The following is a 26,202-nucleotide window of genomic DNA, read 5'->3' as shown; positions in this document are numbered from 1 at the left end:
CAACCCTTAAAAAAAATGAAAAAACAAAAAACAAAAAAACCAAACAACCAAAACCAAACAGAAAATCAAATTAAAAAAAAAAGGGGGTGGGGGGGGGAGGAGCAGTGCAGGCTACAATATCAAAACAGTACGATGCTTGTGAATAAATAACCCCCTGGGGCATCAGGGGGACACGGCTGTTGGGTTTGCACAGGAGGGGAAACTCAGCCCTCCCTGGTCCCCGTTGCCCCGTCCCCAGGTGAGGACCAGGCTGGGCACAGGGGGGTCCCCTCTCTGCTCTCTCCCAGTCCCTAGTCGCCCGGCTCAGCTGTGGAGGTGCTGAGGTTTTTGTTGGTTTTGCAGCAGAAGTACTGGTTCCAGATCTGCAGGAAGGCTGTCCGGAACTTCTTGATCCTGAAGGCGTAGACGATGGGGTTCATGGCTGAGTTGCCGTGGGTGAGGAAGATGGCGATGTAGGTGAGGATGGGGGGGGTCTGGCAGGAGGGGCAGAACAAGGTGATGCAGTTGAGGACGTGCAGAGGGAGCCAGCTGAGGGCAAAGAGGAAGAGGACCAGGGCTAAGGACTTGGCGATCTTCAGCTCTTTCCCATAGTACTTCTGGGGGTCGTTGGAGCTGGAGGAGACCTTCTTGTTGAGCTGCTTGCGGATGAGGTTGAAGACTTCCAGGTAGATGAGCAGCATGAGCAGCAGGGGAGGCAGGACCCAGACGAAGAAGTTGAAGTACACCATGTACTCCATGCTGATGACCGTCTCGAACTGGCACTTGATGACAAACGTGGTGTGGCTGGAGTTCAGCTCCTGAGTCCTCCTCATCTTGTTCAGGTTGTTCCAGCCGAACATAGGGGTGAGTCCCACCAGGAGGGAGACAATCCAACAGCAGGCGATGGCCACGGCCGCCCGCCGGGGGGTCACCACGCTCTTGTACCTGCGGAGGAGACAACAGCCACAGAAAGGAGCTGAACACCAGCAGGATGATCTGCCTGGAGGTTAAGACTGCTCCCCATGGGGTGGCCATGCTGAGATGACATGATGCTCCTCACTCCCTTCCTTGGCCATGGGTAACAGCTTGTCCTAGCAGACGTGTTACAGGCCGGTTTCTCTGCATGTGCCCTGGGGAACCTCACCCTGTCTCTCATCACCACCCCTGGGGATGGGTACAGACCTCAGACATGATCCTGGAGCTCTGGGGGTTGATGTCAAGCCAGGATATGCATGAGCATCCCGGAGTACGCCTGGGTGTTCAGCCCTCATATCTAGGAGGGGTATCATGTCTCTCTAACAGCCCGTCTTAGACCTGAGCACCCGAGCAGTAGGTCACCCTGTCCTCTTCCCTGCCCCAGCCCTGCTGACACCCTGTCCCAGACAATTCCCCTTGTGCTGGTGGAGGAAATCACCAGCAAAAACAACCTCTGGGACCCACAGGCTGGAGGAAGGACCTGCTGGAGTTAATGGACCCCTGGGCATGCTCCTGGGCACAGCCTGTTTCAGCTCTTGACGTCCTGGATCGATCAACAAAACCCTCTTCCCTGATGGGCTGGTGCCAAGGGATGGAGGAGGGAGGAGAATTGCTCTCCAGTCGGGCTCTCTCCCCTCCCTGATGCCACCAGGGAGGACACCAGAGCTGGGCTGGGCTTCCCAGAGCTCCCCGGGTGGGAAGCAGAGCTGCTAGATTGATTTTTCCCCCTGGGTCTCCAAGAAAAGCTTCTCCTTGGTGGCTGAGAAGATCTGCAGCCCAAGCGTTACTGCTTTCCACCAGAGGGGATTCAACCAAGAAGGTTTCTCTGCCTGTTGGCTGGGTTTTTCAGGGCTGCTGGGGTTAACCTGGCCATGGGGACCATGGGGACCATGGGGAGGGAGCTGGCAAACCTGGAGAAACCTGGAGCTCCAGCCTGATGCTCAGAGCTCCCTGCTGTGTGTCTGCAGCCTTTAGCTGTGATGGGGAAATGGAGAATTTGGGGGCTTTTTAACACAGCCATGGACCCAACCCCTCCTCTCCCTGTCTCTTGAAGGCCCCTTCTCCAGACCCTGGGAAGGCACCAGGGTGGGAGCATGGAGTGGTGCAAGGTGGAGGGGAGGGACATCCAGCCTCAGGAGTCCAGAGGGTCCAGAGCCACTGGTGCCCAACACCTTTCCTGAATGAACCCCTTCTGCTCTGGGAAAAGGTTCCCAGCATCCTGGAGGCAGCCAGGTCCCGTGGGAAGGAGGTGGCAACGTGGGCTGCTGTTTCCTCTGAGAGCTGAGGCTGAAGCCGGAGGGTGATTTATTCCCTGTGGGGAGGAGAGAGGGCAGGAGACCCTGAGAAAGGCCCAGGGCAGGGAGAGCTGGGGCACGGGGGGCAAAGGGTGGTGGGGAGAGCAGCAGGGCTGTGGGCCAAGAGAAGGGAAAGGGAGGGGGGGGGGCATGGGAGCAGTGGGTGGCACAGGGACACTGGAGGCTCCTGTGGGGCTGTGTGCTGTCCTGTGTCCCCATGGCACCAGTAACAGGACACACACACACACAGGAATAACAGCACCAACCCCTGCCCAAGCTCCTTCTCTCTTGGCAGAACCTGAGAGCTGTGTCCCACCTCGCTCAGCCCGGGGGTTTTCCAGGGTCTTTTCTGGAAAAAAAAGTTTCCAGGGTCTTTTCTGCATTGCCATCCCAGTGCTCCCCACCCTGACAGCCATAGAACCATGGGATGGTTCGGGTTGGAAGGGACCTTCAAGATCATCCAGTCCCAACCCCCTGCATGGGCAGGGACACCTCCCACCAGCCCAGGTTGCTCCAAGCCCCATCCAACCTGCCCTTCAACACTGCCAGGGATGGGGCAGCCACAGCTTCCCTGGGCAACCTGGGCCAGGCTCTCACTACCCTCAGAATGAAGAATTTCTGCCTGGTCTTAGGGTAAGGGTGGTCAAAGACCTGGAGCAGCTCTGCTATGAAGACAGGCTGAGAGAATTGGGATGTTCAGCCTGGAGAAGAGAAGGCTCCAGGGAGACCTGAGAGCACCTTCCAGAGCCTGAAGGGGCTCCAGGAAAGCTGGGGAGGGGCTTTTCATCAGAGAAGACAGTGACAGGACAAGGGGTGATGGTTTTAAACTGAGAGAGGGGAGATTGAGGTGAGATATTAGGAAGAAATTCTTCACTCTAAGGGTGGTGAGGAACTGGGATGGGTTGCCCAGGGAGGTTGTTCATGCCCCATCCCTGGAGGTTTTTAAGGCCAGGTTGGATGAGGTTTCGTGCAACGTGGTCCAGTGGTTGGGTTCCCTTCATGATTCTATGATTCAGTGATTCAATGATTCTATGAAGCAGCAGGATCAGAGGACACAGTGTTCGCTCTTGCAGCCAAAGGAGAGGGGGTGGAGGGGGTCACCCTGGATGGTCCCAGCCCAGGCAGTTCTGGCCCCCTGCAGCTCCAGAACACTGTGTGTTGTTGCAGATGCCTATCAGGGAGCTGACCTCACCTCCCTGGGTGCTCCACAGCCTGCATGGGCCAGGGGGATAAAACACAAAAGGCAGAGCAACCCCCCACACGCTGTCACACCACGTCAGTGCACATCCCTCCCACCTCCTCCCTGCACATCTGGCCTCCTCCCTGCACATCTGGCCTCCTAATTTCACCCCTCCTAATCCAAACCTCCTCTCTTTGCACCCATCCCTCCTCCCTTTACATCCACCACTCCTAACTTCACATCCATCCCTAACTTCACATCCATCCCTTCTCTTTTCACATCCCTCCCTCCTCCCTGCACATCCCCCCCTCTTTGCCCTCTGTTCCTTCTCATCACACATCCGTCCCTTTCTGCCTCACATGGATGTCCCCACCTTCTCTGAGGGTCCATCAAACAGAATAATAGAAAGTGTTGGGTTGGAAGGGACCTTTAAAGGTCATCTAGTCCACCCCCCTGCAGTGAGCAGGGACATCTGCAACTAGATCAGGTTGCTCAGAGCCCCATCAAGCCTGACCTTGAACGTCTCCATGGAATGGGTCTCCACAACCTCCCTGGGCAATGTGGGCCAGTGCTTAAAAAAAAACAACATAGAAATCAGCAACAATTGGAGCTGAGGTTTTTGTTCCCTTTGATTCTTCAAGCCAGAAGCCCAGGGCAGAGGCAGCTGCAGGGAAACCCACTCCCAGGGGGTACTGGGCACCCACTGCCCCTGTCAGCCCTGCACAGAGGATGGCAAAGGCCATAAAATGGCTCTGAGTTCCTCCTCTGTCCACTCCACAGGGTCTAGCCATGCAGCTCTCCTGGGGCTCAGCTTCTCTGAAGGCCACAAACCCTACTTAAAGGAGGGACGTGGAGCCATTGGACCGAGTCCAGAGGAGGCCATGGAGACAATCCAAGGGCTGGAGCAGCTCTGCTCTGGAGACAGGCTGGGAGAGTTGGGGTGTTCAGCCTGGAGAAGGCTCCAGGGAGACCTTAGAGCACCTTCCAGTGCCTGAAGGGGCTCCAGGAAAGCTGGGGAGGGGCTTGGGACAAGGGCAGGGAGGGATGGGATGAGGGGGAGGGATGAAAAGTGGGAGAGGGAGGTTGAGGTTGGACATGAGGAGGGAATTCTTTGGTGTGAGGGTGGTGAGAGCCTGGCCCAGGTTGCCCAGGGAAGCTGTGGCTGCCCCATTCCTGGCAGTGTTGAAGGGCAGGTTGGATGGGGCTTGGAGCAACCTGGGCTGGTGGGAGGTGTCCCTGCCCATGCAGGGGGTGGGACTGGATCATCTTTAAGGTCCTTTCCAACCCAAACCATCCCCTGATTATGTGATTCTATGAAGTGCAGTGAAGACACCACTCTCCAGTTTTCTTCAGATGTGTCCCCATTGTTAGATGGCCATGGGGCCTTTTTCTACCCACTGCTGGACACCTAAAGAGCAGGTCCTGGGCTTCCTTGGCTATAGCAGAGAGGGATGTCAACGTCAAGACATGAGGGAAGAAGTTGAATCTAGTCTGGAAATGCTGAACAAAGAGAAAGGAGCATTGATAGTGTCCTTGGGGTGAGGGCCCAGGGAGCTCTTCATCTTCTTCAGGAGCAGAGGGGTCTCAGCATCTCCTCTAGCAACTCCATCCTCAAGAAACTTTGACTGCAGCATCTCCTGGAACATCCCATCATCAGACAGCATCTCTCCCTGGAGGAGCCTTCTCCACGTCTCCCCGAGAGCTCAGTGCAGCCCTTGGGGACACTTTGTTTGCCTCTTCCTCCAACCACCCCTTTTTACACTTCCCCTGGGGATGCAAACAGCACTCTGTCAATAACTGATCTCTTGTCTCTTCACTTTATCTTTCAAACCCTCAAAGACATCTTCGTTCCTCACAAACCCAAAGCTCCTGCCCAGCCCAGTTCACCAGGATTTCAGGTGCTCTTCTCCCTCCAGGCTCATTTCTCCTGTCAAGGGACAAAAGATCCAGGAGAACTTGGGGCCTTGCTCATCTCTTGGGGGAAGGGATGAAGCAAAAACCACAAGGGAAGGAGGGTGTGAGGAAAACAGCAATTATGGTCAGGCTCAAAACCCCACAGAAAAAGGAAACAAATCCAAATTGTTGGGTGATGGCAGCGATTATTATCGGGGATGTTTTGGTCACAGCTGTTAATAAAAATAATAGAGGTACTAAAATTGCAATGATGTTAGTGATTGTTCTGGTGCTGCTGATAATAATGAGATGATTTATTAATTGTCAGCCATTACCAGCATTTTCTAGTGTTTCTGCCTCCCAGACCCATCCCAAGCTCCAGCACTAACATATTAATGCAAAATGAGGGAAATGAGAAAAGGCTTTTTCTTTCTGGCACAAACAAGGCAGAAACTTGGGAGCAGCAAAGTCTGTCCCTGGCCCCTCTGCTCCTTGTCCCCACCCAATGTCCTGTGCTGTGGGGTGAAGTGCTCAGTGGGATCTTGCATTTCACAGAATCCCAGACTAGTTTGGCTTGGAAGGGACCTTCAAGATCATCCAGTCCCAACCCCCTGCACGGGCAGGGACACCTCCCACCAGCCCAGGCTGCTCCAAGCCCCATCCAACCTGCCCTTCAACACTGCCAGGGATGGGGCAGCCACAGCTTCCCTGGGCAACCTGGGCCAGGCTCTCACCACCCTCACACCAAAGAATTCCCTCCTCATGTCCAACCTCAAGCTCCCTCTCCCACTTTTCATCCATCCCCCTCATCCCATCCCTCCCTGCCCTTGTCCCAAGCCCCTCCCCAGCTTTCCTGTAGGCCCATGGATAGGAAGGTGACAACCCAGCCTCCAACTGGGTGAGAACCCAGTTCTCCAGCAAACAGAGCCACGTTCACCTCAGATAGCTCAGTTTTCTCCAAAAGAACTTATTAGGGTCCAGAAAGATCAAAATAATTGACCTTTTCACCCTGACTCTTGATTAACTTTCCTGAAGACATCTCAGTGGTCTTGAGTAACAGAGCCCTGGGACAGGCTGCCCAGGGAGGTGCTGGAGTCTCCTTCTCTGGAGACATCCCAAACCCACTGGATGTGTTCCTGTGGGATCTGCTGTAAGTGACCCTGCTCTACAGTTTTCATCCATTCCCCCTTGTCCTCTCACAACAAGCCCTTGTCCCAAGTCCCTCCCCAGCTTTCCTGTAGGTCCCATTGATTCCTATTGATTTGCCTTTTGTTTTGGGGTCTTTCCCCCAAGAGAGAGAGACAAGAACTCACTTCCTAGATCTCCAACCCCCAGGTCAACCCAAATCTAACACAAAACATCTCCTCTTGGTTTGGTTGAGAAATCTTGAAAGATCCCAGGTCTGGTTTGAATAAAACATGTTGGGTTTTTTCCCTAGTACTTCTGTGAATACCCTTTTGTCCAGAAAATACTTGTAGTTGTCCAGCCAGCCTCAAGATGTGGCTCCTCTGGTCTTTGCTGTGGTGGGGTTTATTGCAGTGCAATTCCTGGGGAATTAATTCACTAATTAAGGCAGGCCATCACTAATGACATGAAGCTGGAGCCAACGTGGTGGGAGGAGAGGAGGCCAAGTTGACATGAAGCTCATCTGCATTATGAACACAGAAAGGAAAAGCAGCCAGAGCATGTCTTGATCTAATTGAAACTCTCTAGACAGAAGTGCTTAGATCTCAGAATTATTTTGGTTTCTACACCTTTTTTCCTGGCTGTGTCTTTGCTTCAGATCTTCCAGTGTCCTGGAGGCCACTGGGTGGGAAAACTCAGATGTTGGAGTTCAAAGCTGAGGAGGAATGTGAAGCTGAGAAGTACAAAGTGGCAGCTGGGGTTGGTGAGGGACAAGCTGGGTCATGGCTCAAAGGTGGGATGAGGAGGTCCCTGGGCACCTGCACAAGGTGGGAAGAGCAGCAGAAGGGACACTGCATGACAGAGGAACCCTGATCATGGCTCTTTTGTCCCCTCCAAGTTTGGATGTAAGAGGTTTATTGCTTCTTCAGTCTCTTGTCTTCATTATTTTCCTGCTTCCCTTCAGCTGTCCTTTGGGCTTCATGCAGGGAAAACCCCAAGCTCAAAATCCTGAAGGTTTTCAAGGATGTGTTGAGGTATTAAAATGTCTGAAATGTCCCAGCAGTAGCAGAAGTATCTCAGCACCAATGTCCTCCTTGCACCATTTGAGAGCATCTCCCAGTTGTTCCCGTGCTGCCTGGGACAGCTGGGAGCTTTGCAGCCCCCAAGGGTGCTGAGCACCCACCGTGGGGTGGCCATGCTCTGGATGTGTCACCCTCCTGGAGCTGTCTTGCAGTCCTTGGGGGGTCCCTGCTGTCCCACCTCCATGGGTCACAAGTTGCCCTGAGCCCCAGATTTGCTGCCTGCTCCTTGTGGGGCAAGAGGCAGCTCCAGGGCTCCTTCCCAGCTCCACCACGTGTGGTCCCATCCCCCCAGGGATTTTTCCTGGATTCCTGGCTTCTCCCTCCAGGACCCTGAGGTAGGTGGGAGTGGAAATGATTTAACACTGTTGGCAATGGCTGCAAAATCATGAGACGAGCTGCAGAGTCTCAGAAGTGGGGGGAGAATAAAGATCTGATGATCTTGCCTTTGGGCTCCTGGTCTCAGGCAGCAGCATTTTGGGGCATTTCTCAGCAATGCAAAGGATGAGAAGTGCAGCTTTGAGAGAGAAAAGAAGCAAAAGGTGAGATTGTTCTGTAGTACCAGGACTTTGGGCATTAGGGCATGTAGAGAGGAGCAGCCCAGGCCCTAAGAGATGATGGTGACAGCACTGATGGTCCCTGTGGTGGACTAGGTTCCAGAATTGCCCCCATGCAATCCATTTTCAGGACTTTTGAAGTGTCTGAACAGTTTTGTTGCCAAAAAGAGGAAAACAGGGTGTGAGTAACTTGGAGGTGAGTCCAGGTCTGAGCCTGAGGGTGGGTCCTGCATGGCCCCACCACACAGCTGAGCCCCTCCCACCAAAGCCCACCTCCAAAAGAAGACAATCTCCACAGGGCAAGGAGTTTTCAGGAGGAGACCCTCAAAACCCACGTGCATCCACCTCTGGGCAGCAGCCTGGAGGTGTTTCTCACCCAGCATCGTGGTGGGGAGATGGATGTGCTTGGAAAGTAGTCTCAGGTCACCCATCCTTGCCACAGTGGAGCATCACCCTGTGGATCTGGCCACCTCCAAGTCTCTCCCACATCATCCCTGCCCCAGTATGGCAACTAGGTGGGAGCTGGTTGCCCAGACCTGGCTCAGCAGCTGATCCTGTTTGTGTCTGCAAGTCCCTCTATGATTAAAGAAGTCAGGACAACATCCTGGTGTAGAACAGAGAAAGGATAAAAGGCAGCTTGGGCCATTTTGAGTGTAAATCCAGGACTTTGCTGGATAAAAGCTGCAGGTTTTCAATTACTGTTTGTGTTGCACTCAAATTTTATCTATGCATTGCAAATTTCTGTGCTTTAGGCAAAAGAGCCTCTTTGAAATGAGGACTCAGAAAGTCAGTCCCCAGAATGGAGAAGGGAGGGGGGAAGATGAAGAAAGGAGGCAGCTCTAAAAACCACTTAAGCCACCAAATCTGTCAAATGGGGCCACTGAGAAATGGAAATGAGGCATCAGAGAGAAGAGGGCTGGTGGGGCTGGTGGGGCTGGGCTCTGAGAGCCTCCTGGCTTCATCCTCCAGTCCACAAAATGCTGGGGCTTGCAGAAAGCTGGCTGTGGGAGGAGGAAGGTGCCAGCTCAGGAAAAGTCTGGGACCATCTGGACACCTGTGCACAGCCCCATCCTTCCCTGCACAGCCCCATCCTTCCCTGCACAGCCCCATCCTTCCCCACACAGCCCCATCCTTCCCTGCACAGCCCCATCCTTCCCTGCACAGCCCCATCCTTCCCCACACAGCCCCATCCTTCCCCACACAGCCCCATCCTTCCCTGCACAGCCCCATCCTTCCCTGCACAGCCTCATCCTTTCTTGCACAGCCCCATCCTTCCCTGCACAGCCCCATCCTTCCCTGCACAGCCTCATCCTTTCTTGCACAGCCCCATCCTTCCCTGCACAGCCCCATCCTTCCCTGCACAGCCTCATCCTTTCTTGCACAGCCCCATCCTTCCCTGCACAGCCCCATCCTTCCCCACACAGCATCATCCTTCCCTGCACAGCCCCATCCTTTCCTGCACAGCCCCATCCTTCCCTGCACAGCCCCATCCTTCCCTGCACAGTCCCATCCTTCCCTGCACAGCCCCATCCTTCCCTGCACAGCCTCATCCTTTCTTGCACAGCCCCCTCCTTCCCCACACAGAATCATCCTTCCCCACACAGCCCCATCCTTCCCTGCACAGCCCCATCCTTCCCTGAATAGCCCCATCCTTCCCTGAACAGCCCCATCCTTCCCTGCACAGCCCCATCCTTCCCCACACAGCCCCATCCTTCCCTGAATAGCCCCATCCTTCCCTGCACAGCCCCATCCTTCCCCACACAGCCCCATCCTTCCCTGAATAGCCCCATCCTTCCCTGCACAGCCCCATCCTTCCCTGAATAGCCCCATCCTTTCCTGAACAGCCCCATCCTTCCCCACACAGCCCCATCACACCCTGCAATGATGCTGGATCGAAGGATCAGTTGGTACCCAGAGCAGACCTCTGAACACCTGAGTCCAAAAAGCACCAAGAGCCATCAAAAAGCAGGAACAGCTCTGAGATCCTAACTGGAAGGGCAGTCAGAGGGGTCCTGGTGGCAGAAGCCTGTGGGCATGTCATCTGTTCTCCCTGGAGAAATGGGAGGCAGGAACCTGGAGATAACATCTCCCTGAGGAGGCATTTAACTCAGCCTGCCCAAGGCTGAGCTGGGTCTTTATCTCTCCAGTGCAGAAGGGCTCTTCAGAAAAAGAGATACCCTAAACTGCAGCTGGAACAAGAGATCAGTATCAGCTGCCTTTTAATTTCTTAGGTTCTTTTACACTTCTGTTTGCAAACCTGCCCCCTGGTTTCACAGTCAACAACCAAACTCCTCGGTTTCTTAGGCTACAACTTGTTCTTGCTGCCCAGGGTCCTCAAAGCACAAGTTGTGGCTGCAAAGGGACAATTTCTCATCCTGCACTTAGCCCGGATCAAGGAGGAGTACATTCAAGACTGAAAAATTGGCTGGAAGCTCCCAAAACGAGGGAGGTTGTTTTCTCTGCATAATGTCTACATGAGCATTAGGAGTGCAGACCAGATCTACTGTTTCTAAACCTCAGAGGACACAATAACCCAAAACAACCAGTTCAGCCTCTTCTGCCCAAGGCATTTCTTCCCCCCTTGATTAAAAGATCAATTTCAAATGCCAAAAAAGCAGTTGGATTAACATATTTTTTCTTGCCTAATAGGTTGACTAGATACACTTTCAATGAGTAAAAATGGTTCTCAAGCTGCCAGCTCGTGCTGTAGCTGGCTTCCAACTCCTGCCCAAACACAACTTGTCACAAAACCTGAGTAAAACCTGTGGTTTTTACCCCTCTGCAGCACCATAAAAACAGGAGAAGTGAAGATCAGAGTTCACCACTGTCAAACCCATCAGTTACTTGGGAGGAATCTGTCCAGGGCAGATCTAGATACCTTGATCAGCCACATTAAATGCTAAATTGGAAGTGAAGGCCCCAGTTAAGCCCCCAATCAAATGTTCCCTCACCACAGAGAATCAATCTTTCACCCAGAAAACCAATACAAGGTGCAAGTGCAAAGCAAACCTGAAGTTTATTGTCTAAACTCTGTTTTTCTCTTTCAGATTGAAAAGATGATTGATTCCTTTGGAGGAAAACTGCTCGACCTTGCTGCCTGGAAGGACACAGCCTGGTGTTTCCATCAGGAAGATGGATCTCAAGACCAGTGATTGCAGCAAAATGCATCAGCTGGGCACAAATTACACCCTGTGCACCTTCTTAATTACTCTGGCAATTAAATCCAGGCCAGGAGCAATGGGCAGAGCTGGTGTGGGACATGGAGACGGAGCATGGATGGGCCAGGCAGGGGTGGGTTCTCACCCAGCACAAGGTCCCCAAGAAGCCTGCAGGGGACCCAGCACCCCCCTTCCCTAGTGCACAAGGGACATGCAGGGGTGTAGGAAGGTCCCCAGGCTGCTGGCCAAGGAGATGCTTTGTTGTGCTTGGACCTGTGGCACTCAGGGCAGGGGATGACCCCATGGAGAGTGGCCGTGTGTGTCCCCAGTGCTGTGAGTGTCATCTAAATGGGTGTAGAAGCCAGGATGGCTGGTGGCATCAGGGTACCTTGAGATCCTTTGGAGCAAATAGACCCCTCTGAGCCCATAAAGCACCTGGGTCCCAGCAGCACTGAGGGTGGGGAGCAAAGCTGGGATTATTCAGCCTGGAGAAGAGAAGGCTCCAGGGAGACCTTAGAGCACCTTCCAGTGCCTGAAGGGGCTCCAGGAAAGCTGGGGAGGGGCTTGGGACAAGGGCAGGAAGGGATGGGATGAGGGGGAGGGATGAAAAGTGGGAGAGAGAGATTCAGACTAGATGTAAGGAAGTAATTTTTTTATACTGAGGGTGGTGAGACCCTGGCCCAGGTTGCCAAGAGGTGGCAGATTTCCCATCCCTGGAAACATTCAAAGTCATGTAGGACAGGGCTTGGGCCAACCCGATCTGGTTGGAGCTGTCCCTGCTCTCTAAAGGGGGTCGGCCTAGATGACCTTTAACAGTCCCTTCCAATCCAACCCATTTTCTGATTTCCCTTAAAACCACCCCACTGGGTCCCCACCTGGCTCTGGAGGGGCTTGGCCATGTCCATCTGGACCCAGGCAGTGCCCTGAGCTCTCCCTGTCTTGACCACTCACTGCCAGGCAAACAGAGCTGTTTACACAGGGAAAAAGGAGTGTTTCAGTTTGGGGATGTTAATAGGTTTAGGTGTTGTTACCAGTGCAGAAAAGAAAGGGAAAGAATTTAGTCTGTAAACTGTGCTAGGTCTGGCTGGGTCTGAGGCAGAGCCCCCCGAGCATCTCGGTGCTTTGGGAGAGTCTGCAGCATCATTCCCTCTGGGAACAGATGGGGAAACTGAGCCAGGCAGGGGGCTCTGGCATGCCAAGTGAAGCAAGAGGAACAGAGTTGGCTGAGGGAGCATCCCTGGTGCCAGGAGCTGGCACCTCCCTCCTGCAAAGGAGGCCAAGGAAAATCATCCCTGTCTCTGGATGCAGGGAGAGAGCTGGCTGGGAGGAGGAGGACGGACAATGTCTCGGTTTCCTGTGCTCTGGCTTTTCTTTGAGGAGGGATGGAAAGGCTTTATTGTCACCCCTCACAGCCTGACACCTGGAGGATGTCACCTCTGTGTCCCTGTGGAGCTGCTCTCAGGGGGGGCACGGGTGGGGCTGGGAGGAAGAGCAGGGAATGGGGCGGGGGAACAAACCCCCTTTCCTCTTCCAGCTCGTTTTTGGGAGCAGAGACTTTTGTCCTTCAAATAATCTAACCAAACCACTCCAGATGGTGGCAGCTGCTGAAAGTGGCCCCTGCTCAGTGCCAGGCAAGGAGGGAAAGGGGGGAAGTGTGGAAAAGGCAGAGAGAGATGGGGCAAGGGTGTAGAGGGGCAGCTGCTGGGTCCCACCAGGCTTGGTGCAGTGAAGGACAAATCCAGACACTGCAAAACTTCCCAGTGGTTGATCCTGCTTTGAACTGTCCTACATCTCCAGGAGTGGGTCAGCAGGACGGGGCCAGACTCTTCTCAGCAGTGCCCAGTGACAGGACAAGGGGCAATGGGCACAAACTGGAGCACAGGAGGTTCCAGCTGAACATGAAGAGGAACTTGTTGACTGTGAGGGTGGCAGAGCCCTGGGACAGGCTGCCCAGGGAGGTGCTGGAGTCTCCTTCTCTGGAGACATTCCAAACCCTCTGGATGTGTTCCTGTGGGATCTGCTCTAGGGGATCCTGCTCTGGCAGGGAGGCTGGACTAAATAATCTCCAGAGGTCACTTCCAACCTCAGCCACTCTCTGACAGTGACTCTGTGACCAAAGATAGACCTTCCTGCCCTTCCTACTTCCCATCACCCATCTGGCCCTTGCCCACAGACAATCACTGCCTGTTCTCTGTGGGTAGGAAGATCCCAAGCCCTTGGTCTTAAGTTATCCTCTCTTGCTGATGGCATCACCAATAAAGTCTCCTTGGAATCATAGAGTCAAGGAATAGTTTGAGTGGGAAGGGACCTTCAAGACCATCCAGTCCCAACCCCCTGCATGGGCAGGGACACCTCCCACCAGCCCAGGTTGCTCCAAGCCCCATCCAACCTGCCCTTCAACACTGCCAGGGATGGGGCAGCCACAGCTTCCCTGGGCAACCTGGGCCAGGCTCTCACCACCCTCACCTGACTGTCCAGCTGCCCTCTGGTTGGGAAGGGATGTCTGTGCCCAGCAGCAGGCTGGGTGCTGGTGGAGCAGGGGGTGCTCAGCTCATTGCTATTCTGCAGGACACCCCGCTGGCTGTGGGGCTTTTTTGTGGCCTCCTTGGAGAGCATCAATTGCTCCTTCTTGTGCCTGGGGATCCCACACAAGAGCCAAGCACCTGGCAGCTGGGCAGCCATCCTGCCAGAGGAGACAGGGCCCTGCCAGGAGTCTGGGCAGCCTCTGGGACAGCTGGGTTCCCATTTCATGGGCTTGAAAAGCTCAGGGGATGAGATATGTCCAAAAAGCAACAGCTTCTCCCAGACTCTCAGCAACCTGCATGCTGGGCTCTCAGCTCCTGGGTCCATCCATAGGCTCCCAGAATCCCACACTGGTTTGAGTTCGAAGGGACCTTAAAGATGATCCAGTCCCAACCCCCTGCCTGGGCAGGGACACCTCCCACCAGCCCAGGCTGCTCCAAGCCCCATCCAACCTGCCCTTGATCCCTGCTGATCCAATGGGACCGCTTTGAAAAATCATTCATTTATCTCCAGGATAAACCCACATTGTTTGTATCAGCTCAGCTGTCCTGGCTTCATGTCCCCGGGCTCTGAGATGCTGCTGTTCTCCCCGGGGGGACAAACCTCTCAATGTGCCCCCATCCCTGCGTTGTCTCCTCCATTCTCCATGTCCCACCTTCTGCAGGGACCACAACCCTCTGGATTCACAGGGACCACAACCCTCACACCTGGGCTTCCCTCACCCCCTGTGGGCAGGATCCCGCAGGGTTTTCCCTGCTCCTTCCTCCAGCCAGAGCTTTTCTTCCAGCCCGTTGGTTTCCTTCCCTGCCTCAGTGACTCCCGTGTGTGTCACAAAGAGCCTCATCTCCGGGTCGTTTCCCCAGGCGCCTCCTCCCTGTGGTTTCAACCTTTTCTTCCATCCTTCTCTGTGTCTCAAAGACCTTCAGCCCCCGCTGCCTCCGAGCCGGAACACGGACCTGCTGATCCACTGGTTTTCTGAGTTTCACTCCCCTCTTGACTCCTTCTGTCTCACCAAACCTGGTCTCCAGGCCAAGGCTGGAGCTGCAATCCTTTGGGATGAGTCACTCTTCCCGCTGTCAGGCTGATTTCCACCACAGCCACTTGAATTGAGCGTCTCCCCGTGTCCCTGAGCCCCTGCCCAGCCCTGTCTGGTCTGCCTGAAGGGCCAGGGACCAGCAGGACCGGGTGGCTGCTGTGTCCCCTCAGAGCATGTCCCCTTGGCCAAGAGTCCCTCCTGTTTGGGTACAAGGTGCTTAGAGATTTCAGGAGATCTTGTTGGGTCTGGTCTCACTGACTGCAACCTGCAGCTGTATGTTTGGGGGCCCCTCCAGATCAGAGGTTGTCCCAGCTGTCTCCATCCATGCTCACTGACAAATCACAGGATCTGAGGGGTTGGAAGGGGCCTGGAAAGACCACCCAGTCCAACCCCCCTGCCAGAGCAGGGTCACCCAGAGCACTCACACAGGAACGTGTCCAGGGGGGTTTGAATGTCTCCAGAGAAGGGGACTCCACAGCCTCTCTGGGCAGCCTGTCCCAGGGCTCTGTCACTCTCACAGTGAAGTTTTTTCTGATGTTTACGTGGAACCTCCTGTGTTCCAGTTTGCACCCACTGCCCCTTGTCCTGTCACTGGACATCACTGAACAAAGCCTGGCTCTGTCCTCCTGACACTGCCCTTAATGTATTTGCAGACATTGATGAGGTCCCCTTTCTGGTCAACAAAGTCAAGCTGGCACTTTTAAGACACAGTTAAGCTCATCCTACTACCACGAATGGACTTGGAAAACCCTGCTGTGATGCACCCTGGAGTGTAACCACATGGCCCTTACCTGACCAGAGCAAGACAGGACACCACGTGCATGTGCCAAGGGCTGGGCAGCGACGTGGAGCCCAGCCTGCAGCTCCAGAGCTGGCTGCATGGCACAGCAGTGCCCAAGCCCACCCCCAAACCCAGCCCTGACCCTGTGAGTCACCTGTGTCTGCTTTATCACCTGCTGTGCCTGGCATGGAGCTGAGGTGGGAACTGTTCCTGTGAAACCCGGGTGACGACAACCCCTCCCAGTGATGGAGTCAGTGAGATGGCAGAGCTGCTGGGAGCGGGTCCTGACTCGTTCCTGACACGCTGCCTGCAGGGCTGGGCTGGGCTGGTGGGAGCAGGCAGGGCTGGAGAGGACAAGGTAGGGCTGGTGGGAGCAGGCAGGGCTGGAGAAGACATGGCAGGGCTGGAGAGGACAAGGTAGGGCTGGTGGGAGCAGGCAGGGCTGGGGAAGACATGGCAGGGCTGGAGAGGACAAGGTAGGGCTGGTGGGAGCAGGCAGGGTTGGAGAAGACATGGCAGGGCTGGAGAGGACAAGGTAGGGCTGGTGGGAGCAGGCAGAGCAGCACCTTGCTGGAGTCCATCCACCCATCTCCACCTGGTTTGATAGCTGTTTTCCCTGCAGGGTGAACTCATGGGCAGGAGGGCACCATCACCACAGATGTGTCTCAGCCCCTTTGGGTCTCTCAGTGGATGGAGATGCTGTCACTGTTAATCAGGACTAGTTGCTGCCAAGAGGGACTTTTGGCACTCTTGAATCCCAGAGTCTGCAGATCAGGGACTTACAGCCCAGGAGGACCATTTCACCTCCAGTTTGATGGAGTTACTCTTGCATGGATCACCATGGCATGGGCTGGGGTCATGAGGAGCCCAGCCAGGAGTCCTGGGCACAGCCCTGACATGAGACCAGCTGATGACTACACAGAAGGGTCACATTGTCCCAGTGTATCTCAGCCTCTGTCCCTGACTGGTGGGGTCACCCTGAGCGAGCCAGGGTGATGCTCTGTGCCTCAGTTTCCTTGTCTGCAAACCTACTATTGCCCTTACTGGGAACGTGCCTTCAAATTTACTGGTCAAGGGTGGTTGCTTTAACCTGAAATGGGGCAAAAAAAAAATCCCAAGGAAAATATTCAGGAGTGTGACTTTGGGGTGTATGGGGTGAACAGCAGCAGGAAGGTGCTGGGTTTGGCCCGTGACCCTGCAGTGCACTGCAGGCAGATGTCACCTCTGCCAGGGGACAGGTGTGGGCTGGCAGCTAATGGGGTGATGGTGAAATGAGGCCCTGGGCAGATCACCAACACGGGGACCATGTCCTGCCCACTCAGGGACACAGGAGAAGGGCTGGGATGAGACGGGTGCTGCTGCCCAGAGATCCCACCCAGGGTCTCTGCAGACTGTGCATCTCCCCTTGTCCTTTTCATCCAGAAAACTTGGGAATAACTCCAAACATCAGCAGGTCTGGAACATCCCTGCACAGGAGTCACCTCTTTGCCCCCATCCCTCTGTTCTACCAGAGCCCCCCACGGGCAGCCCCAGCTGCGCCCCGAGGAGGGGAACACCCGCCAACCACAGCTTTCCCTGAGCTCCTGGCAGCTGGGGACACTGAGAGATGGATGTGATGATCTTAGAGGTCTTTTCCAACCTGAATAATTCCACCACCCTGCTTACGTAGCAGCGCCTGTAGCTTTTCTGAGTGACCTGATTCTGCATCTGCCGGCGAAGGTCTCGTGGCACCGCGGCAGGACCCGCGCCCGGAGCAGCCCTCCTGCCTGCCAGTCACCTCTGCAGCTCTCACAGCCACGCTGAAAACCAGCTCACCTGGGTGTTTAACCAGCACCTCAAAACTACTACAACCCGCTGGTAAATCCCTTCCTTCTTTCCAAGGAGCTGAGTGTTTTGGGGATGCTGGAATGAGGTTCCCGGTGCTGGCACAGCCCGTCCGAGCGCCCGGGTCTGGTCGGGAGGGAATTTCCTGCAAGGTGCTGGAACTGCAGCTTGGAGCAGCCCAAAGTCTCCAGCAAACCTCCCTGGACTGTGAGTTCTGCCTTTTATTCTCCATCCTTGGTTCAGATTTGCCTGTTCCTGAGGAATGAAGGGCTCCATAGGTCACTCTTGTTTGCTAAAAACACCCCGGCGAGGGGCAGCAGGGGGAGGAACAAAAGAGGTGGCTGCAAAGACCTGCCAGGCCCCAAAACCCTGCCAGTTGGGGAAAAATGGGAGCAGTTTCCTTAGAAACACACTCTGCTTTTTCAGGGGCAGGCTCTGTAAGGACAGATGGCACCTTTTCATCAACTAATGGAAGCTGAAGGAAACCTGGAGGACCTCCTGGGTGTGAGAGCCCCTGCAGCTCCCCGGGCTCCTGCTCTCAGTGCTGAGTCACCTGGATGATTTTGAAAGGTTTTCTCCCAATTTAAAAATCAGCCTTTGGAGAACCAGCCTTTGGTTTGTCCTCTCACCCTGCTGGGCAGGATGGCTCACCACTGCCCTTGTTTATCTTCTGCTGTTTTGGCCAGGCTGGCATGAGACATCTCCAGTCACCTTTGCCTCCCCGGGGACACATGGAAACCATCACCTGGCCACAGGTTGCCCTCAGATGGGGCCTGAATTGCCTTTTCTCAATTTCATTCCCTTGTTCTGGGTTAAAACTCTCGTGCCACCCTGAAAAACTGCTTCTGAGGTTTGATGCCTCTGCAGGGGAACAGCTGCCAAAGGTAGTGGGGCCACCATCCAACCCAGGCTGGTCCTAAACCTCTCCATCTCCATCCTGGACGTCTCTGCTGGGTCTCAGAGATCAAGGGTCTGTGAAGGTTTCCTGGCACTTTTTGTTGGAAGCTCTTGGGAGATTTCCCATGGGCCCTTAGGTGCTTTGGTGCCTGGAAGTTTGGGCCAAAGCAGGATCTCATCCCCAGGTTCTCCTCATGCCCTGTCCTATGGCAGTGGGGTGCCCATCACTCTCCTGCCAAGACTCTCCATGAAGCCTTGGTGGAGGAAGGCCTGCAAAACCATCTCGGCCGTGTTCCCTGCTCCACAACCCAGCTGGCCAAGGATGATGAGACTTACTCAGCTTCCCTGTAACCCAGACCCAGCTGGCCCCACGCCTGGGGCTCTTGGCAGGCCTGGGGAGAAGGGGAAAGAGCACTGCAATCCTGGCAAGAGCCTGAAAAACTGTGGAGTCAAGGGGAGAAAGCTTCTCCTTGCCACCACTGGGTCCATCCAAGAGCTTGCAGGCTACCTCCAAGCCCTCCTCACCTCCTGGCTTGCAGGGTTTGCAGTCCAGGGCTGAGGGATGATCCTTCCTTCCCTGTGAGGGTGGTGAGAGCCTGGCCCAGGTTGCCCAGGGAAGCTGTGGCTGCCCCATCCCTGGCAGTGTTGAAGGGCAGGTTGGATGGGGCTTGGAGCAGCCTGGGCTGGTGGGAGGTGTCCCTGCCCATGCAGGGGGTTGGAACTGGATGAGCTTTGAGGTCTCTTCCAACCCAAACCATCCCATGATTCTGATTCAAGCCATCTTTGAACTGTTTTATCTCCTAAGGCTCAGGACAGGTTCACTTCTGGGCCATCAGAGAACACCAGTGCTGTCCCAGAGCCACCCACAGACCCTGCTTTACCCTGGGCTCTGCCCCTGCTGCACCCCAGTCTCCTGCCTACCCCATTTTCTAGAAATTCCCAGCTGGTTTGGTCTCATTTCCATGGCTCTGCAGCCTCACTTGTGTGTTCAAAACCTTCAGCAACACGAAATGCATCTCATCCTGGCGGGATGTTCCTCGAGGTGCCACAGGGTGGGAAGGGCAGGGCTGGGGAGGGACACGCCAGTGTTGGGGCCCAGGGGTGGAGATTCCTACCCTGGGCTGAGTGACCCTGTGTCTAAGGGCTTCTTCTACCAGCAGATTTCTCCAGTTGTTTTGAAGGAAAGAGCTGGTGGTCCAAGGGAACAGACAAGGTGAGGACCCCTGAGGACACAGGCAGACAGGGCTGGGCTGCAGCCACGTGTCCGGGGGGGCCCTGGCTCTGCATGTCCCAGGGACACCGGATCCTTCTGCCACGGCCCTCTCCAAAAAAGCCCAACACAGCATCTCAGAGCAGAGCTGGGGACCCTCAGACTCCTCCTGGGATCAGAGGCTGGTGCCAAAAATCCCTCCCCCCAAACATCCCTCCCCTCAAACATCCCTCCCCCCCAAACATCCCTCCTCCCAAACATCCCTCCTCCCCAAACATCCCTCCCCCCAAACATCCCTCCCCCCAAACATCCCTCCCCCCCCCAACATCCCTCCTCCCCAAACATCCCTCCCCCCAAACATCCCTCCCCCCAAACATCCCTCCTCCCCAAACATCCCTCCCCCCCCAAACATCCCTCCCCCCAAAACATCCCTCCCCCCAACCATCCCTCCAGCATCCTGTGCCACAGGGACCCCGAGGGGCCGGTTCCTGCCGGACGCCCCCCCCGGCTGCTCCCTCTGCTTCCCCTTCCCTTCTCCCTTTGAACTCCTTTCATCTTCCCCGAGCACGACAGCCCGGGGGAAGTTTGGGCTGGGCTGGGGGACCCCGCTGGGCCCAGCTGGGGTGGGGGGTGACAGGACAGGGGTCCTGCCTTGCCCCCCGGCTGGGGAGGAAGGATGCGAGAGGGGAGATGGGGGCTCTTCCACCAGCATGAAGGCAGCCAGACCTATTTGTGGTGGTTTCCAGCTGTTCTGAGCAGTTCCTGTTGAAGCTGGGGAGTGTGGTGTCCTCTGCTCCAGCCTGCTCAACCTCTTGTATCCCTCCACGGGCAAGAATAGGCCCCTGGGAGGAGGCACATCCCAGCAGCCAGGAGGGATGCTCCCCAGTGCTTTGGAGCAGAGGGTCTGGGTTTGGTGGGATATCTGTGGTCGGGTCCCCCAACCATGCTGGGTGTGCACTGGGTTTACCCCCAAGAGCAGGAGGAAGGAGGTACCAGCTCAGAGACATGCAGGACCCTTCTCCATCCCCCAAATCCATCTCTCCCTCACTTGAGTGACCCATGGTCCTCCATGTTTCTGTGTCCATGGGAAACACAGCCAAGGGAGCAAGGAGGAGACCTGAGATGGAGAACCAGATGCCACTTGGGCATCTCCCACTGCCATCCCCAGACACATCACAAATGTCTCAGGGCACCATTTGCTCAAGACATGCTGCCAGCAAACACCCACCCCCAGGACAGCAAAGCCCCTAATCCCCCCCCAGGGCTCTCTCTCCAGCTGGTGCTTGGGCAGTGGATGGATCCACATGTTTGCTGGAAGAAGGAGCAAACGTGGAGGTTTTTTCCCCCACTGGGTTTCTTCCCCAGGGGTGCCTTTGCTTCTCCTTCAGACAACTCTTTCCAGCCAACAGTTCTGTTGTCCACTCCCCACACTTGGCCAGTATGTGACAGGGATGTGGAAATGTCTTATGGAAACAGGCTGAGAGAGCTGAGGTTGAGAGCCAAGAGAAAAGAAGGCTCCAGGGAGACCTTGGAGCACCTTCCAGTGCCTGAAGGGGCTCCAGGAAAGCTGGGGAGGGACTTGGGACAAGGGCAGGGAGGGGTGGGATGAGGGGGATGGATGAAAAGTGGGAGAAGGAGCTTGAGGTTGGAGATGAGGAGGAAATTCTTTGGTGTGAGGGGGGTGAGACCCTGGCCCAGGTTGCCCAGGGAAGCTGTGGCTGCCCCATCCCTGGCAGTGTTGAAGGGCAGGTTGGATGGGGCTTGGAGCAGCCTGGGCTGGTGGGAGGTGTCCCTGCCCGTGCAGGGGGTTGGGACTGGATGATCGTCCAACCCAAATCATTCCTTGATTCTATGAAACCCTTGCACACCCCTCCATGGAGCCCCACACACAACTGGAGACCTACTGGGGACTCCCCGAGCAGAGACAGACTCTGTGGGTGGGTGGCACAAGGACAGAGCAGGGATGCAGGGAGCCTGTCTCCTTGCTGCTCCCAGTCCCTCTCAGCTGCTTCTATGGAATGCAGTTCCCTTCCCCACTCTCCCCTCTCCCAGGGATGCCTGAGAGAGGATGGGGGGGGTGGGATGTGGGGATCCCTGTGCGTGACAGCCCCCAGGACCCCCTCAGTCACAGGGGGCCACGTGTGGGTCACGCTGCTGAGCAGCCACCCCGTGCCAGGCTTATCTGGGACTTGCTCTGGCACAGGAGCAGGCTGTGCAGGCACAGTGCCTGCTGACCCTGCCCCTCTGTGCCTGCTGCCAGAGGGAATGTCCCTGCTCCATGTCTTGTCTGCTGCAGGGACATGGCCAGGGAATCACATAGAATCCCAGACCAGTTTGTGTTGGGAAGTACCTTAAAGATCATCCAGTCCCACCCCCCTGCATGGGCAGGGACACCTCCCACCAGCCCAGGTTGCTCCAAGCCCCATCCAACCTGCCCTTCAACACTGCCAGGGATGGGGCAGCCACAGCTTCCCTGGGCAACCTGGGCCAGGCTCTCACCACCCTCACACCAAAGAATTCCCTCCTCATGTCCAACCTCAATCACCCTCTCCCAGTTTTCATCCATCCCCCTCATCCCATCCCTCCCTGCCCTTGTCCCAAGCCCCTCCCCAGCTTTCCTGGAGCCCCTTCAGGCCCTGGAAGGTGCTCTAAGGTCTCCCTGGAGCCTTCTCTTCTCCAGGCTCAACACCCCAACTCTCCCAGCCTGTCTGATCCCCACGTCCCATTGCTCCCCATCTGCCTGCAGATCTCTGTGGCATTGTCAGCACTGCCCAGGACCAGTTGTCATTGTTGCCTGTGGATCTCTGGGGACACGAGCAGCTCTCCCTGAGGTCTGCCAGGCAGGAGTGGCCACATGTGTCTTGCTGGGGACCCAAGTCCTGCCGAAGCGTTGATGACTCTCTGCACCCAGCCCCAACTTGCTCAGTGGTTGGGTCAGTGTCACAGTGAAGAACAACACCACAAAGCCACAATTTGAGCTTTCAGTGCTGTAAACATGTTCTTAGTATAAATATTTAGCATCTAGCAATTAGTCGGGAGCAACTTGAGGCATTTCAGACTCAAAGAACACTCCTTAGTGGCGTTTTCTGTCCTATTTGCAAACTCCAATGTGCTTTGGCCACTGCTGTGTTTAAGGCACCAAAAAACCACATCAAATCTTATTTAACAACTGCTGGGAATTGCTGGGGAAAGAAGGAAAAATCCAGGGATAAGTGAATGGGAGAGCTGGCAAAGCTGAACCCTTCTTGTTGAGGCTGAGAAGCTTCTCAGTGTGAATGTAGGCTACAAAAAGTCAGAGGAAAATCTCATGACACTGAATGATGAGGCAAGAAACAGGCTGACAAGATTTCGGGTGGATATTGAGTGAGAAAAACCCACCCAGGATGGGAGGCTCTAACTTAATACTGCTCCTAGGAGAGGTCCTGGGCTCAGAGAAGAAATGACTCTGAAAGGCTCTATTTGATGTTCAGAAGAAGCAAGGGAAGGTAAAAAATAAGACTGAAGTTGTTAGGAGAATGACAGCCACGAGCTCGGCAGCGTTGCTATGTATATCTGCAGTCCTCCCACACCTGAAGCCATCCCCACGGAGCCAGGGATGCAGGAGGACCAAAAAAAATAACAACCCCACGAGCAACAACAGGGTGAAAATCCCTTCAGTTACACTGAGGGGCTGGGAGAGCAGGATTTTTCAGGCTGGGAAAATCGCCTTTCGGGAGGAAGTTGGGAACAGTCTGTGAAATTCTGGGTGGTGGGTGGTGTGGGAAGGGATGGTGGGTTTATCCTGTGCTTCCCCTCTGCCTGATGCTCCTTCACTGAGCAGCTTGGGCTGGACACAGCTGGGGGAAATTCCCCAAAGCAACAAATCTCTGGCCTGATCCAGGGGGTTTGGGGACACAGGTCACTCTGGAGCAGTCAGTTGATCCTGACACAGGTGCCTCCTGTCCCTGTCTCTGTGTCCAGGAAGAGGATTCCTTTCCCAGGAAGGGTCCTACACCCACTGGGGTCTGGACAGCAGCTAACACAAGGGGGTGGGGTCCCTTTTGGGGGAGAACTTTGTGCTGACGAAGGGTCGTGGATCTCTCCAGCAAAGGGGCTGGAGCCAGTGTCTGAACTACAAAGGGATCAATGGGGTGACACGAGCTGTGTGGGTGCTCAGCTGTCCTGGGCTGGGCTGAGCAGTAGGATCCTTCCTGGAGCAGATGTGCCCAGCAAGGTTGTCTCTTAAGCCTGGGTATGTCCTTGAACAGAGCCAGGGGGACTGGTGAGAGCAACTGTGCAGTGAGGGGCTGATCCTGGACACACAGGCTGCACTCGAGTGACACTCACAGTGGGTGTCACATCCCCTCCAGCTCCACTGACACCCCCAAGTCCCACTGAGGCTGCCTCCCCCCAGCCCCAGGGGTTGCAGCACCACAACAGCAGGGCAGGAACCAGCCACGAGGTGGTTAAGCATCTCCTCCTGGAGCAGCAGAGTTCACACAAAGTGCATCCCCCCATTTATGCCCCACGGTATTTGCTGTGGGCTTGGCTCTGAGAGCAGACACAGAGGATGAAAAGAGGAAAGACAGAGAGAGGACTCATCTGTGTGGCAGCCTCATGGCCAGATCCTGGCGGAGCCTGCCCCACGAGACATGCTGGGCTGTCACCTCTGGTCTCTCAAAACCCCACATGTGTCCATGAGCAAGCAGGTTAGAATCCCCGGGCTCCTGGGCTCCCCATGGCAAGGGAAATCTGGGCTGAAGACAAATCCGGCCCCTTCCCAGTCCCTGGAGCACGCTGACGGGGACGGGGGTGTGTGGAGGGGTGGTTTCTCCCATGTGTGGTGGGACACGCTTTGTCCCAGCCACAGGGACCCCCAGGAGGGGTGTGCTGACCTGCTTGCCAGCTGCCACAATGCAAACTCTGCCTGCACAGCCAGCACTCCCCTGAACCCCTAAATAAAGCTGCCAGAGGCTCAGGGAACCCGTCAGCCCAGCCTGCCCTGATCGCTGCCACGGTCGGATATGTCGGAGCTGGCAGCCTGGAGGAAGACCTTGCTCCCAGTGCTTCTCCAAGAGTTTGGAGCACCCTCACTCCCTTCTGACCCCCCCAGCAGCCACCACGGAGCCCTCTCCTACCTGACAGGGATCTTCACCCGCAGATACCGGTCCACAGCGATGGCCAGGAGTGCCAGGATGGAGCTCTCGGTGAGGATGAGGACGGGACAGGCCACCATGAGGCAGCTGTAAAACTCGGTTTGGGGTCCAATGTTGATGATGATGGCCAGGGGGATGACCAGGGCCCCCACGGCCACATCGGCCACGGCCAGCGAGACGATGAAGCAGAAAGTGGCGTCTCGCAGCGCCTGGTTCATCTTCACAGCCCAGATGACCAGGATATTCCCTGGCACAGACACCAAGGCGATGAGGACCTCGATGGAGATGTAGGCAGCCTGGAAGGCTGACACGGGGTGTGCCATGATGCTCAGGTCCCCTCCCGGCTCACGCTGGGGTCCCTCGGTCACCTGCACAGGCAGAGGGAGATGATCAGCAACTGGCATCGTTATCTGCGCTGCCAGCCGGGATGGAGCCTGTGCGGGGGGGTGGGAAAAAACCCCACAATCCCTCTCCTGGCTGCGCCGTCCCCTGGGGCTCCGGCCCCCCCCCCCCTCTCCCTCCCAGCGGACCTCATCCCTCACCCACCTCCATCCCGCACCCACCTCCATCCCGCCCCCGGAGCTGCGGGACCAGCGGGAGCCGCGGGCCAGCCCCGGGGAGAGCGGCGGAGCCCCCTCGGTCCTCGGGGCCGCCCCGGGGCCGTCTGCGGGAGCCCCGCGGGGCCGGTGCAGCCGGAGCCGGTTCCCCCCCCCCGCTCCCTCCCCCGGTTTCCTGCCGCCGACCTCGCCCCGCGCCCCGGGACCAACCTCCCGTCCCCGCCGCACCTTGTCCTGCAAGCCGAGGGCTTGGTTTTGGGGTGTCCTCACCCCAAAATAAGCAAACCTCTTCACCGGCAGGGTAAGGCGGGGGGCATCCTTTTTTTTGGGGGGGTGGGGGGGGGGGCCGGGCTGGCCGCGGCCAGCGGGACTGGGCTCGGGGCTGCTCCGGGCTCGGTTCCCGGTGCCCGGCACCGTTGGGTTCCCGCAGGCTCTGGCAGTTCCCGAGCGGAGCTGGAGCATCACATGGTGCAGCCCTGCAGCCGTTTAAAGAGCGACTGACCCCGTTTGGGGCTCGTCGGGCCCGGGAGAAACCGGGGAGGGAAATGTAGGGTGGGGGGTGACAGGGTCGGGAGAGCCAGCAGAGCCCGTGCCAGCCCCGAAGCTCCCGACACGGGTCAGGTCCCGGTTTTAGCAGCAAAGCCGGGTTTTGGAGGCGGAGGGTGAGCGGAGGGTGCGGGGAGGGGAGGCAGAGGCCGGGGGGGGCGAGGACCCAGCGCATCCCCCGGGCACGGAGCTGCCACGGCTCCGGGATCAGCCCCACGGCTCCAGGTTCAGCCCCACGGCTCCGGGATCAGCCCCACGGCTCCGGGATCAGCCCCACGGCTCCGGGTTCGGCCCCACGGCTCCGGGATCAGCCCCACGGCTCCGGGATCAGCCCCACGGCTCCAGGTTCAGCCCCACGGCTCCGGGATCAGCCCCACGGCTCCGGGATCAGCCCCACGGCTCCGGGTTCGGCCCCACGGCTCCGGGTTCGGCCCCAGGACCGAGCCGGGACC

General features: G+C 56.4%; 1 protein-coding gene across 2 annotated transcripts; it reads right to left on the bottom strand.

Moving 5' to 3' along the window:
• Positions 1-52: 52 nt before the first annotated feature.
• ADORA1 (adenosine A1 receptor) lies at positions 53-25,522 on the bottom strand. Of its 2 annotated transcripts, none has more exons than XM_051639275.1 (3): positions 25,433-25,522; positions 24,630-25,015; positions 53-924 (listed from the first exon to the last, which is right to left on the bottom strand). In XM_051639275.1, the coding sequence occupies exons 2-3, from the start codon at positions 24,968-24,970 to the stop codon at positions 291-293; spliced, it is 975 nt and encodes a 324-aa protein (XP_051495235.1). In that variant the 5' UTR covers positions 24,971-25,015; positions 25,433-25,522; the 3' UTR covers positions 53-290. The 2 variants fall into 2 exon arrangements, with proteins under 2 accessions (XP_051495235.1, XP_051495234.1); XM_051639274.1 differs by lacking the exon at positions 25,433-25,522 and adding an exon at positions 25,211-25,230.
• Between the last annotated feature and the right edge of the window lie 680 nt (positions 25,523-26,202).

The sequence above is a fragment of the Apus apus genome, chromosome 23 (assembly GCF_020740795.1).
Source record: "Apus apus isolate bApuApu2 chromosome 23, bApuApu2.pri.cur, whole genome shotgun sequence".
NCBI lineage: Eukaryota > Metazoa > Chordata > Aves > Apodiformes > Apodidae > Apus > Apus apus.
Note: the sequence above shows the minus strand (reverse complement) of the source record. Positions and strands in the feature narration are given on the sequence as shown.

Excerpts from the sequence above, each read along its gene's own strand:
- ADORA1 (XM_051639274.1), bottom strand. Across the intron at positions 925-24,629 it reads CGGGTGAAGATCCCTGTCAG|GTACAAGAGCGTGGTGACCC; the intron begins GTAGGAGAGGGC and ends TCTCCTCCGCAG.